Below are 16,472 nucleotides of genomic sequence, written 5' to 3' on the forward strand. Positions count from 1 at the left end.
GTTTGCAGCATGCCACCAAGTCCACATTTGGTATGTGGACTTAGACCACCAATAGGGACCAGCATGAATTGCTGAAGCCCCGCCCCCTCTGTCTTCCCATTGGCTGGCCTTCAAACAGCCATAACTCAAGTTCGCAGCATGCTATGGTACAAATTTTGTACATGGACTAAAGCCAGCAATAGGGACTAGCTGTCATTACTTAAGCCCCGCCCCCTCTGTCTGCCCATTGGCTGGGCTTTAAACAGCCATCATTCCAGTTTGCAGCATGCTACCAAGTACAAATTTGGTAAGTGGACTCAGACCACCAATAGGGACGAACTGAAATGAGTTAAGGCCCGCCCCAAAGGCACCGCTTCCTTCACACAGGGTGTGATTTTTACTTTGTAGCAGGGTTTTCACAGCTCTAGTTTGGGTATGTTATGACACCAATAAAATCTAACTGTTCACATACTGTACAAGTAGATACCAGACCTACTGCCACGGTCTGTCTGAAACACTATCTCTTTATGTGTAAAATTACAACACATTTTGTTTTATAATGCAATTTCCGACTTTTTTTTAACTAATGCTTACCTGTATCTGCACTAGATGTCATGATAGACCTGGGGATTCCTGTAGCCTGAGAGAGTCAAAGCAAATATAGAGACAAAAAAGCACACATTATTTTACATTCATGCATAAGGGTCATTTTGTTTTTAATCATATATAAAATTGATAATTGTATTTTACTCACCTTCTTGGGGGTAGCAGCGGTATTTCCAGGGGCTTCAACTTGGGCTCTCCTCCTCATCATAAGTAGGCCAAAGTGAGGTTGCTTTGAATATCCAGGAATCGCTGAGGCTGCGTTGCATTTCAATAACTTTGATGGAGTGCATGAAAGAGGCAGCAGGGGCTTTGCACTGGGGATGGTCAGGAATGTCTTTTGGTTACCAACAACGTTTGTTGGTGGAGCCAACCGAGTGTCTGGTTCATTCAGCTTTTCCGGCACTACGGAGGATTTTTCCATCTCTTGTTCACTGATGAACTTGTTTACTTGGGAGCAAGGCATGGGCGTAGATGCTGCGCAAAGCGCCACTTCCCCAAAATCGACAGTTTCATTCAAATAACATGCCCCGTTATTCTGTACAGCCAGGCTTTGATGAGAGAGGCTGTCAGAGAATCCTTCTGGATTTAGTGTGCTTGAGTGTGTTTTATCACTACAGTCGCTGCTTCCAGATTCAGTAACCGTTACTACAACAGCCTCGGCATCAAAGGCTGCCTCTACATCAGATCCAGCTCTGGCTTCAGAGACCGTCACTACATTAGGTTCAGCTCTGGCTTCAGAGACCGTCACTATATTAGGTTCAGCTCTGGCTTCAGAGACCGTCGCTATATTAGGTTCAGCTCTGGCTTCAGATACTGCCACTACGATACTGCCAGGCTCAGCATCAAAAGTGTTAAGCAAGTGAGCCATTTTTGCATCAGGCTGTGCGTCAGCTGTTGCATTGTTACACTTTGAGGGGCAAGGTTGGTGGACATCAAATGTGTCGTTTTTAGGGCAAGTGGTCTGGTTAATGATGTTAGCCGGACTGTCCATGTCAAATGTTTTCTGGAGGTTAACACTTGTGCTGCTTGCAGACAAACTAACTCTCTTACTACTCTCACCAGTACAAATAGTTTGAAAAGTATTGCTTTGAGACCCAGCTTCAGATACTGCCGCTACACCAGGCTCAGCATCAAAAGTGTTATGCAGGTGAGCCATTTTGGCACCAGGTTCTGCATCAGCTGTTGCATTGTTACACTTTGAGGGGGAAGGTTGGGGAACTGTGTAGTTATCAGGGCTAATGATGTTAGACAGACTTTCAACTTCAAAGGTGTTCTGGTTAACAATACTCATACTGCTTTCAAACAAAATATTTGTGCTGCCCAACACAGACTGAGATTTAGTTTCAAATGTACTGCTGAGAGGGGTAAAAGTAAAAGTTTTGTTCTGGAGATCATTGCATGAATCTTCTGGAGCAGACCCATCTTGGTCAACAACAGGGTCAACATCAGTCTCATTTACACCGCTACAAGTTTCAACGTTTGTCGCACCCGTGTATGGTAAAATGGCAGCTACAGGAGAGTTGGGTGCGACACGAATATAAGAAACAGAGCTGGAATTTATTCCGGTCATGAAGGAGCTATCAAATGTACATCCATGTGGCATAATCTCATCCACTATGAAACTCACAGGAGAAGGCATAGTCTCATCCCCTATGAAACGCACAGGAGAAACGGTAGGAGTGCTACTGGAAGCTGTTGCGATAGAAGACTGTATAGATGTAATTCCTTCACCATATACAGGGGAGATAGGAACTTCTAAATGCCTCAAAGGCCCCGTAGATTGAAATACCAGTCTTCTATCTCTCAAAATTAAGTATTTTGAAACTGGGGTGCAGTTGAGTGGCAAACAGCGGGCCAGTGACTTGGAGTTGATTGCACCATCTAGACTTCGGATCTCAGCATCATGGTGTGGAGAGGCACATTCTGCAATATCTCTTACTTGGCCTGTGAGCTTAGAAGTGCCTTTTGAATCACAGACACAGGATGGAGGAATGTTTTCACTGCCTTTATCCATCACATAAATGCATTGGCTAACTATACTTGTTTATGAGACTCTTTCGTATGGATATTCCTGCTCCTTCTGGTCTTTGCAGAATATGACTTAAGGTTATTTTTCTGTTGTTGAAGAAGCCAGTCTTCATCTGCAGCCTGTGAATGTACATTAAATTATTATTCGCAAAGCCTCAGACGGTTTCTTCTTTACAGATACGATCAAGATAATCAAGGGCTTCTGTTGCCATGCAAGAAATATCATTATCAGACTTAATTGTATCCTTGTTTATGCCCCACAAAGAGATAGATATAGAGATAGAGAGATAGAGTAGCAATTGTAGAAATATCAGACCTTAATTGTCAAATGTTTAAGCATGCTCTAATCATGTATACTTTACTTAAAAATATTTATAATATTTTATTAAAGAATTGCCAATTTAACACTGAGGTGCCCAGCTCTGCCTGCCCACCTATCCTGTTACCTACAGTACACACAACACACACCTATGGACACTGTAGTGAAGGTTTGGTTCAGGCGCAGTAGCCAACAATATGGGATGTAATTTACAACACGGTTGTCATTAAGTTCCTTTTAGGGTTTTTACTTTAGAAATGCACAGGCACAATTACAGGGTTTGGTCAGTGTGTGATTCTACATGAGAAATAACATAAAACAGACAGACAATCAACATCAATACAGTATTTGGCAAACTTAAACAGTACAAATGTGTTATCAATAATATAACATAAGTCAACTGTGGAATATACTTCAACCAAACTCCAATAAACATAATAAATCATGAATCTCTACTCACATGTGGTTAAAGGCGTGCACATTCTCTGGAACCCTGAGCTGTACTGAGCTCATAAACGCTTTAAGTAACACCTGTGCTGACATTTATCAATAAATTAAAGACACCTGGTGCTCGTTGGTGATTGACTCATGGGGAGGTCACTGCCCTCTGAATTACTACTTGAGCCATTTGCTTTGTAGCTAGAACTGAATGAAAACCACGTGTACCAGACTATTACTTGTTTTTGATTGATTGATTGAATATTTTATTAGGCAAAAAAATGTAAAACAACACATTTACATTTAAGATACTTTGTCTAACAGGTCCGTTCATAAAAGTCCTTGCGGACTTGTTTCCAATGAGGGCCTTGGTATTCAATTCATAGACTTGTAGTATTTATACATTGCTGTATTGATACTTTTACTTAAGTAAAACATTTTAGTACTCTTTCCACCACTGATGATCATAAGGTCCTGGTTTCGAGCCCCAGTGGAACCATTCGTTGTTATTTCGATGAACTGAGTATCAAACGCTTTTTTCCACCACTGATAATAGTCCATGAGCCAGAGCCCCAAAATTGAGCAAAGATTATCGAAAGAGTGGGCAAAACCATACCTATATTAAATTGTTTATAGGGTCAATATAAGTAATTAAATATATGATAACCTTTCCACAGGAGCAGCTTTTTCATATCTATCACACATTTTGATATTTTCCCCATACGTACATGACAGGTGAAAAAATTACAAAATTTAAAAAATAGTTATCATAATGAAACTTCCCCAGTGTATTACTTACATGAAGACAATGATTTATTGTATTACAAGTTTTCTGAAATTGTATATTTAAATATGCAAATTAGGCATTTAGTCCATGAGCCAGAGCCCCAAAATTGAGCCAGATATTGAATATTCCCTCGTTAAAAACCTTTGACTCCAACATCTTAACATAATGAAATAAGAATGTTGACTCTGGCTTTGTCCAATGTTGATTCTGGAAAGTTATGCAGAATCAACATATTTTCCGAATGCCTATTTGCATATTTATATATACAATTTCAGAAAACTTGTAATACAATAAATCATTGTCTTCATGTAAGTAATCAACTGGGGAAGTTTCATTATGATAACTATTTTTTAGATTTTGTAATTTTTTTCACCTGTCATGTAGGCTACGTATGGGGAAAATAACAAAATGTGTGATAGATATGAAAAAGCTGCTCCTGTGGAAAGGTTATCATATATTTATTTACTTATATTGACCCTATAAACAATTTAATATAGGTATGGTTTTGCCCACTCTTTCGATAATGAAATCTTGTCTGGCTAATGGACTATAACCATAGAGTTAAAAATAAGACTATAACGCGATATCCATTAAATGTTTTATTATGAAGTGCAAACGGAAACGGAAACAGTGTGTAACTTGACGCTGTTTCCGGTGGTGCTGGATGTTTGTTTACGGAAGTATAGGTCGAATGAATGGTCTCCTCAGCTCTGCTCACACTGAGCTTTAAAACGAAACAAATAAACCAATTTACCAAGGCTGCTATATTGTTAGTGTCTGGTAAACCGCCGGTGAGTGCTGTCTAGGTCTGTTACATTTATTACAGAATCGCCTAATTGCAATTATTTGAGCTAATCGCAATAATTTTGCATACCGTAATCGTCATAATCGTTTCCATGATGAAAATGTTCTTAACGTTTTCAATCATTTTCCAAAAATAGCAAAAATGGCGTCCTCGCACGCCATGGCTCTGATCTGTCATATTGATAGAGCAGGGGTCTTCAACGTTTTCAGGCCAAGGACCCCTTGGCTGAGAGTGAGAGATAAAGCAGGGACCCCCATTATATATTGTAGAGAATATGTATTTTTTCATAGATTTCATAGGCAGCTTCATAGACTTGTTTCACAGCATTATCATGTTGGATTCATTTTGATGTGTATTTCCAGACATTTAACAATGCACTTAAACAATACGTAGTATACCTGACCTTTCACTCTGTGCTTAGCCTGCTCCCCCCCCCCCCCCCCATACTAAACCACTTTGCCGAAAATAGCAGATCTACAAGCTACACAAGATCTACACAACGCTGTGTAGTGGTTGAAGTGGTTGTGTGCTTGGTTGAAGTGGTTAATGTAAAAATCACACAAAGATTTGCCGGACCCCCTAGGGGTCCCGGACCCCCTGTTGAAGACCTCTGTGACAGAGTCTAGTAACCGTCGGTGTGTGTGTGTGTGTGTGCAGGTCCTCCGTCATCATCATCATGTGGGACCAGGAGATCAGAGCCATGGCTTCCTCTCACGCCATCCTCGCCTCCACGGTGTTCATGGCGACCGTGGTGCCCGCGGTGCTGCTGCAGGGCTTCTCTGTGTACGGCACGCACCTGCTGTGGCTCTACTGCGTGGCCGGGGCGGTCACCGTGGTCAATGTGTCCGTCTTCTGGCTGCTGGGCATCAGCCCGCCCACGGCCACCAAGAAACACACACTGGGCTACAAGGTACTATAGAATTCGTTCCACACAATCATTCCTATTAGAGCCTTGGTTCTCAAAGTGGGGTCCGGGGACCCCCAGGGGTACTTGAGGGGGTTCCACCCAGCAAAATGTGTAAATATAGCATCAGAATAATTACGGTATGACCTTTTATACTTCTATACTTCTATACTTGTTTTATACTTGCAAATCTTTGAATATATATATTTTTAAAGCGAACATTTGTAACTCAAATCTTTGCTTCTGGGGGGTCCCTGGAACAAAATATTTGTAGATGGGGGTCCGCGGCCAAATACATGCCATTTTGGGGGTCCTTGACAAGAAAAAGTTTGAGAACCACTGTATTAGAGTGAAATTATTGGCTTGCAACAAAAACAAAAAAAATCTCCATGAATTCAAGGCTTCATGGGTTGTGTAATTGATAGAAAATAAGATTTTTTTGGGGTGAACTACTCCTTTAACAATGGCCTTTAACAATGGTTTAACCTGAACCTGATATAAGAACATTTCAGCCATGCCCCTGTATGTTTTATTTCTCACACTACCTGAGAAAGGACAGGAACTGGAAAGGAAGAACTGCTTTAAAAACACACTCATCAGATTTGTTCTGTGTAGCTGTCTAGGTTGGTTCGCTCCTGTCTCTACCTCTTCCTCTCCTGCCTGTTCTTCCATACTGTGGTGGTTCTCTACGGAGCGCCGCTTATTGAGTGAGTAAGCTGGTGTCACTGATCAGGCACGTGCGTGCACGTGTGCGTGTGTGTGTGTGTGTGTGGGTTGACTACTGAGACAGAGAAATAGACAAGCAAAAGAAGAGAAAAATGAATAGCATTTTCAACTCTTAGGTGTATTGTGTTTAGGGATTGAACGATAATTGTTATTATAGTTTATCGTGATAAAAAAAAACACTCACATAAAATCGTATCGCAGAGATTTTAACTTATCGTGAAATTGTCCTCCGTCAAACACTAGGATGAATTAGCTTTTGTTGAGCTGCAAATTCAGTACCACTTAAACCCTCTATACATGATAAAACTGACCTGTAAAGAGCGCATTTGGTGCGCTCTTATTTCACTCTGCACAAAACGATTCGCCAAAAATAGCCGATCTACAAGCTCACAACGTGTTGCAACGCAACACATTGTGAGCTTATAGATCTGCTAGATCTGGAACGTTCCCCCCAGAGTAGGGATGCTGCTGGTAATTCAAGTGGTTAACAAAAGTGGCATTCTAAGTTTTAAGCATATTTTGATTATCGCGACCAATTATTCTTGCCACAGTATTTGTGACATGATGTAATCTTCATATCGTCCCATACCTGCATGTTTTATAGATCCGCCCTGGAGACGTTCTCCCTGGCCGTGCTGTTGACGTCTCTAACCACACTGCGGTGCCTGTGTGTCCTCGGTCCAAACGTCCAGGCCTGGATACGAGTCTTCAGTCGACATGGGTATGATGACCTGATGATCCGCCAGCACAGTGTTCCATCATTTCCATTAACCACTTTCAATATGACGTCCCTTTTCGAATACAAGAACGCTCACCCCAAAACACACTCGTTTCGGGTGATAGTCGGCACATACAGTACATTCATTCATAAATATACACATTATTGATAAACTACATATATTCATTCATATATGCACCATAAGCGTAGTCAGCACTGGGGAACGCGGGCAGCTGCTCACCCATTTTAGGCCTTGCCCCGCTGCTGGAAGACGAGCCGAAAGATAATAATAATAACTTGACGTCTCTGCTTAGCGATAGATGGACGGGCACTCGGGCAGCAAGTCACACCTCCAAACATGTCCACTGTTGGAGCATCACAAACTGCATGTAAATGTCTGTTTAGAGCCGCAGTGAGCCGGTGATTAATCACTCATTGCTTAACAAAAGATGACTGGGGTGGGCAAGTGGGCGCCCTCAACAACACCTCAGTAGGCAACACAAACAAAATGAGTCACCGCTATTTCTCAATAGACATATGATAGGCCTATTAGCCTGTGTTGAGATCTGCTATATTTGCTATAATTGAAAAAAATAAACAAAAGTAAAACATTTGGACAAAAGTATTTTATTTTGTTATTTTATTTTATTTTATATAGCTTGAGGAACTGAATATAACATGGTGCTACTTCTCCATTGAACTCAATGCCATCATGTTCTTTTCTGTTGCCCTATTACTTTGAATGGTGTGCACGTTCTTGATTATAATTTTTGTCCAAAATACAGGCCAGGATGCTTAAACAAGCAATTTATTTCTCTCTGGTTTAGTGATCTGAGTTGGATTAAGACTTCTTCAAAGTCTCTTAAATCACTCTTGGTTAAACATTAATGTTAATTGTTGAATATGAATGGTTCTGAAATAGGCCTTTACACTGTATACAAAAAGCCATGTTTACATTACAAAGAATGTTATCAGGCATGTTACATACCCTCCTCCATTTTGTTACATAACAATACATTTCTCCTGGTGATAATATCTTTGGACATTAGAAGCAGTGATTAAAAACCGCATTAATAATACTAATGAGTAGCTTCTATGGCCCCACATCGCTGCTCCATATATATGTGATGGGAATAACCATTGATCATACAGAAAGCTCTGTATGAATGCATAGCTATATGCTTAACTCAACTGTACATTCAATATCAGGACAAGATATCTATCATCACAGACTACATTGTGAATATCTTCATTGATGCATTACTGAATACGCACTGTCTCTCCCTCTCTGTCTCTATGTTCAGGGCTATGTCTGTATGGGACACCTCCCTCCAGATTACTGTGGCCACCACTGTGATTGGAGCTTGGCTTGGAGCCTTCCCAATACCCCTGGATTGGGACAGACCATGGCAGGTTAGTACACACACTAGGGCTGTCGGCCTTTGATAAATTCTTGCTTTATCGTTTTTATTATTCAAGTATATTAGCATTCTTTAACGCTCAATTTTAGCCTATTATTACGTACCTATCAGCTTATAGCAACTAATTCCTACAGGCATACAGTATACTAAATTAGTATCAGCATGTGGTTGTTATGTATGTTCTGTCCACTAGAGGGCATTCCAACCAAAACTATTGTTTGGTTGTAACAACAGGTGATGCCTTTCTTGCCAAGTAATAGTTGAGGCTTAGGCACAAAATTAATAACATTAACTAGGATGGATTCACTGCCCATCATATTTTAATGAGAACAGGTTAGGTGTTTTATGCATTGCATGAGAAGGCTATTTTATCACTGTCAAAAACAAACCGATCTAAAAAAAATTAATTAAATGACATACACAAAAACACAAAAGTAAATCAGAGTGCACTAATAGTAACATAATCAGCATGTCAAACAACATTGACAAACCAAAGTATGTTGGCCAAAAACACAAGACCTTCCATGTTTTACAGTGTTTTTTATTTACTATAATCCCAGCCATCTAACCGGGTTGCCTGGGATGCTCAAATAGTGCTGTGCCAGCTGGGCAAGGTGGGAGTACTTGGATCTTGGCATCTTTCACTAGAAGAAATGTGTTACTGTCGATGGGTAATGGGGTCTCACTCTCATACATCAGCATTTATGGCTGTATCACATCTCCAATTGCCATACCACCCGATGCATCTACGCCTTGGCAATAAACATTCCGTAAAAAAGGTCCTCCATCTCTGTCGCTGTGTCTCCGTAGGCACGGCTGTTCCCTTTTTCTTCCTCGTCTAACTCTTCCACAATCACCATCAGCCACCATTACCTTTCACTTTCTCACGTACCTCCTGCTTTTAGTCGCGTTCTAAATGAATCGGCTGATGGAAACGTGGGTTGAGGTACTAGCTAGGAGTAAGCTGGAGCATGAAGGCATCTATCTTTGTTATAACTGTATCATTTATCCGTTTGAGATGTTTGTTGCTGCCAGATTGCCCGGTGGATGGCTGGAGTTGTGACTGAAATGAATCACAAACTTCAGGGAGAGAAGGACTGATGCTGTTTGGAATCGGGGACGGTTGATAAAGCCTCAGTGGCCACTTGAAAGGCTTAAGCACTGCTATCACCTACTCCATCAGGGTCCACTCACTGCTACTCAACTGCTCAGTTTCCCCCACACACCATATCGTAGGTGCTGTTCTACCGAGAGGCCCAGTCGTTGAGCTTTGCAGGTTTCACTTCAAGCAGCTTCTGCTTAGATTCCAGGAGGGAGCTGTCAGTAGTGGTGGACTTGTTGAAATGTACTGCTGTGGCCTTTTAGTCTGCTGACCAGACGTTCGATAGCTCGCACTGTTAGCCCTTTCCCCACAGCCAGGTTAATTGTGTGGGCCATGCAGCGGACATGCAGGTGGTTCTCCATGGCGTTAATATGATTAGCTGTGTTGTCCGTGGTGATGGAGAGAACTGGCTCATGACTCAAGATGTGCACTGCAAGTATTTTACCGATGCACTCTGCAATGTTCTCTGCAGTGTGCCTTTTCTGAGGGCCGGTCGTTTTGAGAATCATTATCTTTCTGTTTGAATTCCTCGCCTATAAAATGTGCGGTGACTGTCCCACAGGCCCCCCGTGGCTAGTGCTGTCCACCATCTGGTCAGGGCCATCTTTTCTCTCCACTAATGATTTTTCTGAAATTGTTTTTTTACAGAGTTTCACTACTCTGTCAGCGATAGTTACGTGGCTGGAAACCATGTCGCCTTAATTTAAAATAAAACTTTTTCTACTGGGAGCTACAGAACAGTGTGCTGACTTCCCTTCTTCTCCATTCTACCTTGGTTGAAGCTCATGAATGAAATCTTTAAAGCTGCAATCCGTAAGATTTGCAGCTTTTTAATCTCTCAAGAACAGATTCTGCACTGCGTTGGAATCTGTCCTGAAGGTTCTTCAGAACGTGTACACACTGTGTGGGAGTGGGCGTGCCTTCAGATCAGGAAGCAGGCCGCGCTTTACCCAATCAAATGTAGTGGGCGGGATTCACATGTCCGTCGATCATTCCCTACTGGAAACTAACCGAAACTAATTTAACAATAGTGTCCGCGGAGCAGACAAAACCACGGAAAGATATTCACATTTGAACTTACTCTTTCATCATAGAAACAAGTGGGCTTATAACCAAAACGATGGAGCGGTGAAGGCAGACTTAAACCCCGGTTTCCTTGCGCACATGTGCTGCGTCGTCATTGTCCCAGAGTTAACTGACATAGTCACAAACAGCAGAGGTCACTGTTTTTCCTTTGCAGTTAGCTCTGGGTTCCCAGATTGGCAGCTTTTAAACCCATTCCCCTGCGAGATGCTAATCGGTCTCATATCTTTGCACATAAAACAGATAAAAGTGTCGATTTGTCTGTAATCGCTGTCTGGCGAGCAGCTGGTAAGCCTCGTGATGATGTGGAGCGAGTCTAAAACGAGGTAATTCATGCCCGCTTTGAGCTGTGTTAACTCCATTAACTCTGTGAGCATAGCTGGGTGAAGTGTTTGCAGGTGTGCCCTCATGTTGTTGAGTGATGCTTAATTTGGACGTTGCATAGTTTTAGCTAATTACTGTCTTTGTTATTCTTCCGTTTGTTAATGGAAATCCAAAAACGTCAGAAGTGGTGATCTCTAGTGCATTTGTTGACGTTAGTGCATATGTACTTTACATTGGACATTTAACAAGAATGTAATTAACGTTATTGTTTATCACACGTGATGTGACAAAAGCATTGTGCTACAAAGTAACTAAGATAGCCGGTAGACTTATCTAAATAAAATACCTGGCATTCAGGGGACAAGAGAACTACAGTATCTATCTAAATAACATACCTGCAGCAGCAAACACAACACACATTCCTATACATGGATAACATAACTAGCATCAATTCCTAATATGCTTTTTTGTTTAAGGTTGGGAATTTAATCTTTGAAAATGTCTATTTATTGGTGTATGTAACTGTTATTATCATTGTGACAAACTGTAAACCCCCCACCCACCCACCCCCCATGTTCTTGAAATTGGCTTTTGTATTTTCATGTTTAAAGTGAAGTTATGGTCCTCGGCTAATTTGTGACAATGACGGATTGTCCCATTCTTACTTCCTGTAGGTGTGGCCTGTTTCCTGTAGCCTGGGCTCCGTGATTGGATTCGTCAGCGGGCTGGTCGCCGCCCCCACATGGATCCACTATCATCGCAAACAGCTCACCTACAAGTGCAAGTGATGGAACTGTGTGTGCGTGTGTGTGCGTGTGTGCGTGTGTGTTGGTATGAATGTCACATCAAGACTACGTCTTGTATTCCTGCTGTTCTTCCTTTGGCGTTTTAGTGGTTATTTATTGGGAGGGGTCGGTCAGTCCCTTTGCTTTCCAACAGGAAAGAAGATTTTGTAACTACGGACCTTTATGCAACATTGTTTTGTGTGCAAGAAGACTAAACATGTTCCTTTTAACGTTTTTGACACAAATAAAATATTCGTTACGTAATCTGTATCTTTTGGATTTGGCATTTGTACATGTATGTACTGAACAACATTACCCAGCAATATTCAAACCTGTAGATGGCACTGTAATACTCTCCTTCTGATCTGTGCGTGTGTCTGTGTTTGTGCGTGTGTCTGTGTCTGTGTTTGTGCATGTGTGTGTGTTTGTGCATGCCTGCATGCGTGTGCGTGTGCGTGTGCGTGTGCGTGTGTGTGTGTGTGTGTGTGTGTGTGTGTGTCTGTTTAAATTAAAGAGATAGATCAAGCTTTCGCCTCATTTGCAAGTAATAGAAAGTAATCAGTAAGCCAAATTAACAGTAACTCCATTTACTGATATACGTACTGTCGGGGGCAACGGAGCAGGAAGACACTGTCAGAGACGTAAGAGAAACCATGAGGTGTATTCTCTCTCTCGCTCTCTGTCTCACACACACAGACGCACACACTTGCTATACTTGTGAGGTCATCAACATTTTCGGATGCCGATTGCATGAATGTCATTTATTTATTATGTTATCAGGCTTAACTCCAAGCCTAACCCCTAAACCCAAGCTCTAAAAGCCTAATCTTACCCATAAACGGAATCTTTTTGTAACTCTTAAGCGTACATTGTCCTCACTATCTCTATTTCTCAAATTCTGCTTTTGTCCCTCACACGTATAGTAATATATGCACATATGCACACACACACACAGAGAGAGAGTCAGCCAGCACCTGAAGCTGACTAGTGATGAATACTGTTCCTGTTCAAACAACCATTAATCTCCCTCCTGCTCCATTTCAACGCCATCCCTTTTCCTTCCTCTCGCCTCATTCCTTCTCTTCACCTCGGGCGTCCATATTGATTCGGTTTCATTTTAAGGGACATTAATTCTCTCCCTTTCACAACCTCCCATATCTTGTCTTCTTTGCAAGTCGAGTGAGTGCCGCCCAAAACTACCATGAGCTCTGCGTCAAAGTCAAAATAAGTGTGTGGGGACAGTTATTTATTCATTTTTTTGCCAACTCTGAAGATCCCCAGACCTTTCGAGACTTGAATTAATCTGCTAGATCTCAAATTATTACATTGGGTGGGTGGGGGAGGGCTGGACAAAGTGGAAAAATAATCTAATTGCAATCATATTTCCAATTAGATTTTCGCACAACTGTGTGGAGGTCAAGGTTGTGTTGATCAGCACTTATGTCTGGGCTGGACACAATTGCTGGGCTGTCGGAGGAACTGTCACCACAAGGCCAGGAGGGGTTGTCTTGTAAGAAAAGGTGAAAGACAGCACACACCTCCCATTCACTTCCATTTTCATTTCCCTCGCCCTCCATGACCTCCATTATGCCTCGGTCATATTTGTACTTCACTTTTATTCTTCATTTCTTGAGCCATCGGGTGTAATATTACTGAATTCACACAGGCCTCAAGGGCTCCGCAGCATTTTACACTGCTGTTTTTCACTTAGTGGCAGAAGCACATCATTCTGGATAGACCCGTATCCCCCAGGGGTCTGTAGTGTACATGGTCGCCTACTTTTTCCCCTCTACACCAAATCTCTTGTCGCTTGTCCTGATCGGCTATTTTCACCGAATGTTCACATATCTGTCAAAAATAGCCAATCTACTGTACAAGCTTGAGCTACAAGCTGACCTTTAGATCGGCTATTTTTGCCAGATGTTCACCTATTTTCTTTTAATGTCCGTTTGTTATGACATGCCCAGAATATGGACGCTAGGGTTCATGTGGTTAAAGTACAAGCTGTTCTGCCTGTGTCTGTTGTTCGTCTAAGTCTGAATATGTTTTCTACTGGGTTTGGTGTAATGAAAAACGTGTTTACACTCTATTGGTTTTGGTGGAAAATGGACATTTATGATCACAAATATCAACCAATTGCTGCCAGTCTGGAGCCCAAGGCGTTGACCTGGATTTGATTCCATGTTCAGCCCACCTTTCATTGAGCGTAAATCAAAGAGACCAGATGTACTGTGAATGAATGGATGTCAAGTACAGTATGATTCATTCATACTTGACCTGAAGAAACACACATATCAAGTAAGCTAGAAATTGGACCATCTGTTTTCTCCGTCCTTAGTTCTTCCTCTGATTCCATATACGTTGCCATGATACGTTTAGCTTAGTTTATAGTTTATGTGACATAGATGTCACATTGGAGCAGCATAGAATTATACCGTACAGTACACAGCACGATAGATGCATTGTACTAAGTGTGAGATGCCAATTGAATTGGCATCTCAGCGTTGTGAATAATTCACAACACCTATCAAGAGACTTTTAAAACAAAAGGATATTATATAAAGATATACTGCATACTGTATACATTATCTATGAGAGGGGCTAAAGGCCATTCACCCACACACACACACACACTCGCACGCATACACACAAAAGCAACATCTTCACAAATTGCCTGCCTGATTCAATCTCGGTGAACTTTATTTATTCATTATTTGTACTCGGGCTGTGCTATTGTGGCAGGGCATTGTGTTCATTGTGTTGAGAGGTAATTTGTCACCCTCTCCATATTTTTTTCCCTGCAAGACGAGAGCAGCCTGCCTCGTGTTTGCAGAGCTTTGCTTTTGTTCCTGAGAGGAGAGTAAGAGCTTCACTAAGTGAGACAGAGAGGGAGAGACAGAGAGACAGAGCGAGTTGTGCTCAGAATTAAGCTGTGGCCACTGCTGCAGTATCTTCTTTTTAAAATGGGAATTTATTAGTGGAGGATTGCTGGGTGGGGGTTCAATGGCGATAACAAGACGGATGGAGTGACCTGTAACGCAAACCCGAGCATCTTTCTCCTGTGTTCTTCTTCCACTGCCTCTGAGGGGGGAATATGTAAACACCAGCTGTAATAGACAGATTAAAATTTCATGACGATTTGTCTTGTGGCCAGCCATACGGTACGGAGCCGTCTCCCCACCCTCATATATTCTCCATCCTCCAACAAAGCAGCTCAATCTCATCACAGCCCAGTCCCCTCTCTGTTTCCACCACTACCACCACCACCACCACCACCCGCCTACTCCTTACAACAACCCCCCACCTCACTTCCTGTTTTTTTTCTCGCCTTTTGCTAATTTCCCCTGCTTCTTTTTTTTCTTCTCACTTATCCTGTTTGCTTCAACCCCAACCCCCATTGCCCCCCACCCACCCCGCTCTCTTTTGATTGCCCTCCATCCGGTGCGATCACACCCTCCCATTGCAGAGCCACGGGTGCCTTGTTAACAATGAGGTAAACATGTGAAGCTCTCCTGTGCCTCTGAGACGAGCAAAAGGGCCCGTTTTTGTGCCAGCAGGAGCTCCAGGAGGAGGTTGTCGTGACTGACTGTTATTTACAGGGAGAGGTGGGGAGGAGGAGATGATAAAAAAGGGCACAGGGGATCCCTTTTGAAAGCAGCAAAGTTCATGAAAAACAAGATATTCATCCAATGCATTGCTCCCTCTGACGCTAATGACTGGGTGCCGTGCATGCACAAAAACACAATATTAGCCACTTAAACTCTATACTGTATCTATAAGCTCACATATTTATAGATCTGGTATTCTGCCAAGCCTATAATGACAAGCCCAAAATAGGGACGCCAGGTTGAAAGTGGTTAAGCTTAAATGAGTTGCTATGACACGCGCTATAAATGAGGGAAGGGTCGAGAACTCCTTGATGTAAAGGATGTACAGTACTTTGTGAGCAACATAAATTGTGTGACATTAACGCAGGGAATATCCCTTGACACTTAAGGCGGAAGTGTGTTGTCTGTCCATGGCCTCCATCTCATATAGAACCCATTTACTTCTATAGGTCAGAGTGTGACGAAACCCTGGAATAAAAATAGCATCCTATACTGCTTTTTCTATGTTATCTGATGACCGCAGGTGACGGGAGAGCCCCCGGAGATACTATATGTCAATCCAATCTGTGGCAGACAATCCTGATGACCGTTAGGCATTCAACTGGGAGCTGGGGGTCTCGGCTCCACATTGACCCCCCGCTGTGCTGTCGTCTCTAGATTCTAGAGATGACTGCACAGTGGGGGCACAGGCACAGCGATTCCCAACATGTGGGCCGGGGCCCACACGTAGCCTGTGAGGCTATAGAGCGTCGCAGTTCCGCCACTTCCTGGTGCCGGAAGTAAATACTCGATGCATTTTTCCCATTGACTTTTCCAAAAATATTTATATCAATCAATTT

At 42.3% G+C, this 16,472-nt stretch overlaps 1 protein-coding gene across 2 annotated transcripts; it reads left to right on the forward strand.

The window, feature by feature from the left end:
* The first annotated feature begins 4,823 nt into the window (after positions 1-4,823).
* pigf (phosphatidylinositol glycan anchor biosynthesis, class F) lies at positions 4,824-12,289 on the forward strand. Of its 2 annotated transcripts, none has more exons than XM_084077655.1 (6): positions 4,824-4,948; positions 5,620-5,872; positions 6,482-6,573; positions 7,197-7,313; positions 8,615-8,723; positions 11,915-12,289. In XM_084077655.1, exons 2-6 carry the CDS (start codon positions 5,639-5,641, stop codon positions 12,026-12,028), a joined length of 666 nt encoding a protein of 221 aa, XP_083933781.1. In that variant the 5' UTR covers positions 4,824-4,948; positions 5,620-5,638; the 3' UTR covers positions 12,029-12,289. The 2 variants fall into 2 exon arrangements, with proteins under 2 accessions (XP_083933781.1, XP_083933782.1); XM_084077656.1 differs by having other exon boundaries at positions 4,835-4,963.
* Positions 12,290-16,472: the final 4,183 nt, after the last annotated feature.

The sequence above is a fragment of the Gymnoscopelus microlampas genome (genome assembly GCF_963454915.1).
Source record: "Gymnoscopelus microlampas genome assembly, chromosome: 14".
NCBI lineage: Eukaryota > Metazoa > Chordata > Actinopteri > Myctophiformes > Myctophidae > Gymnoscopelus > Gymnoscopelus microlampas.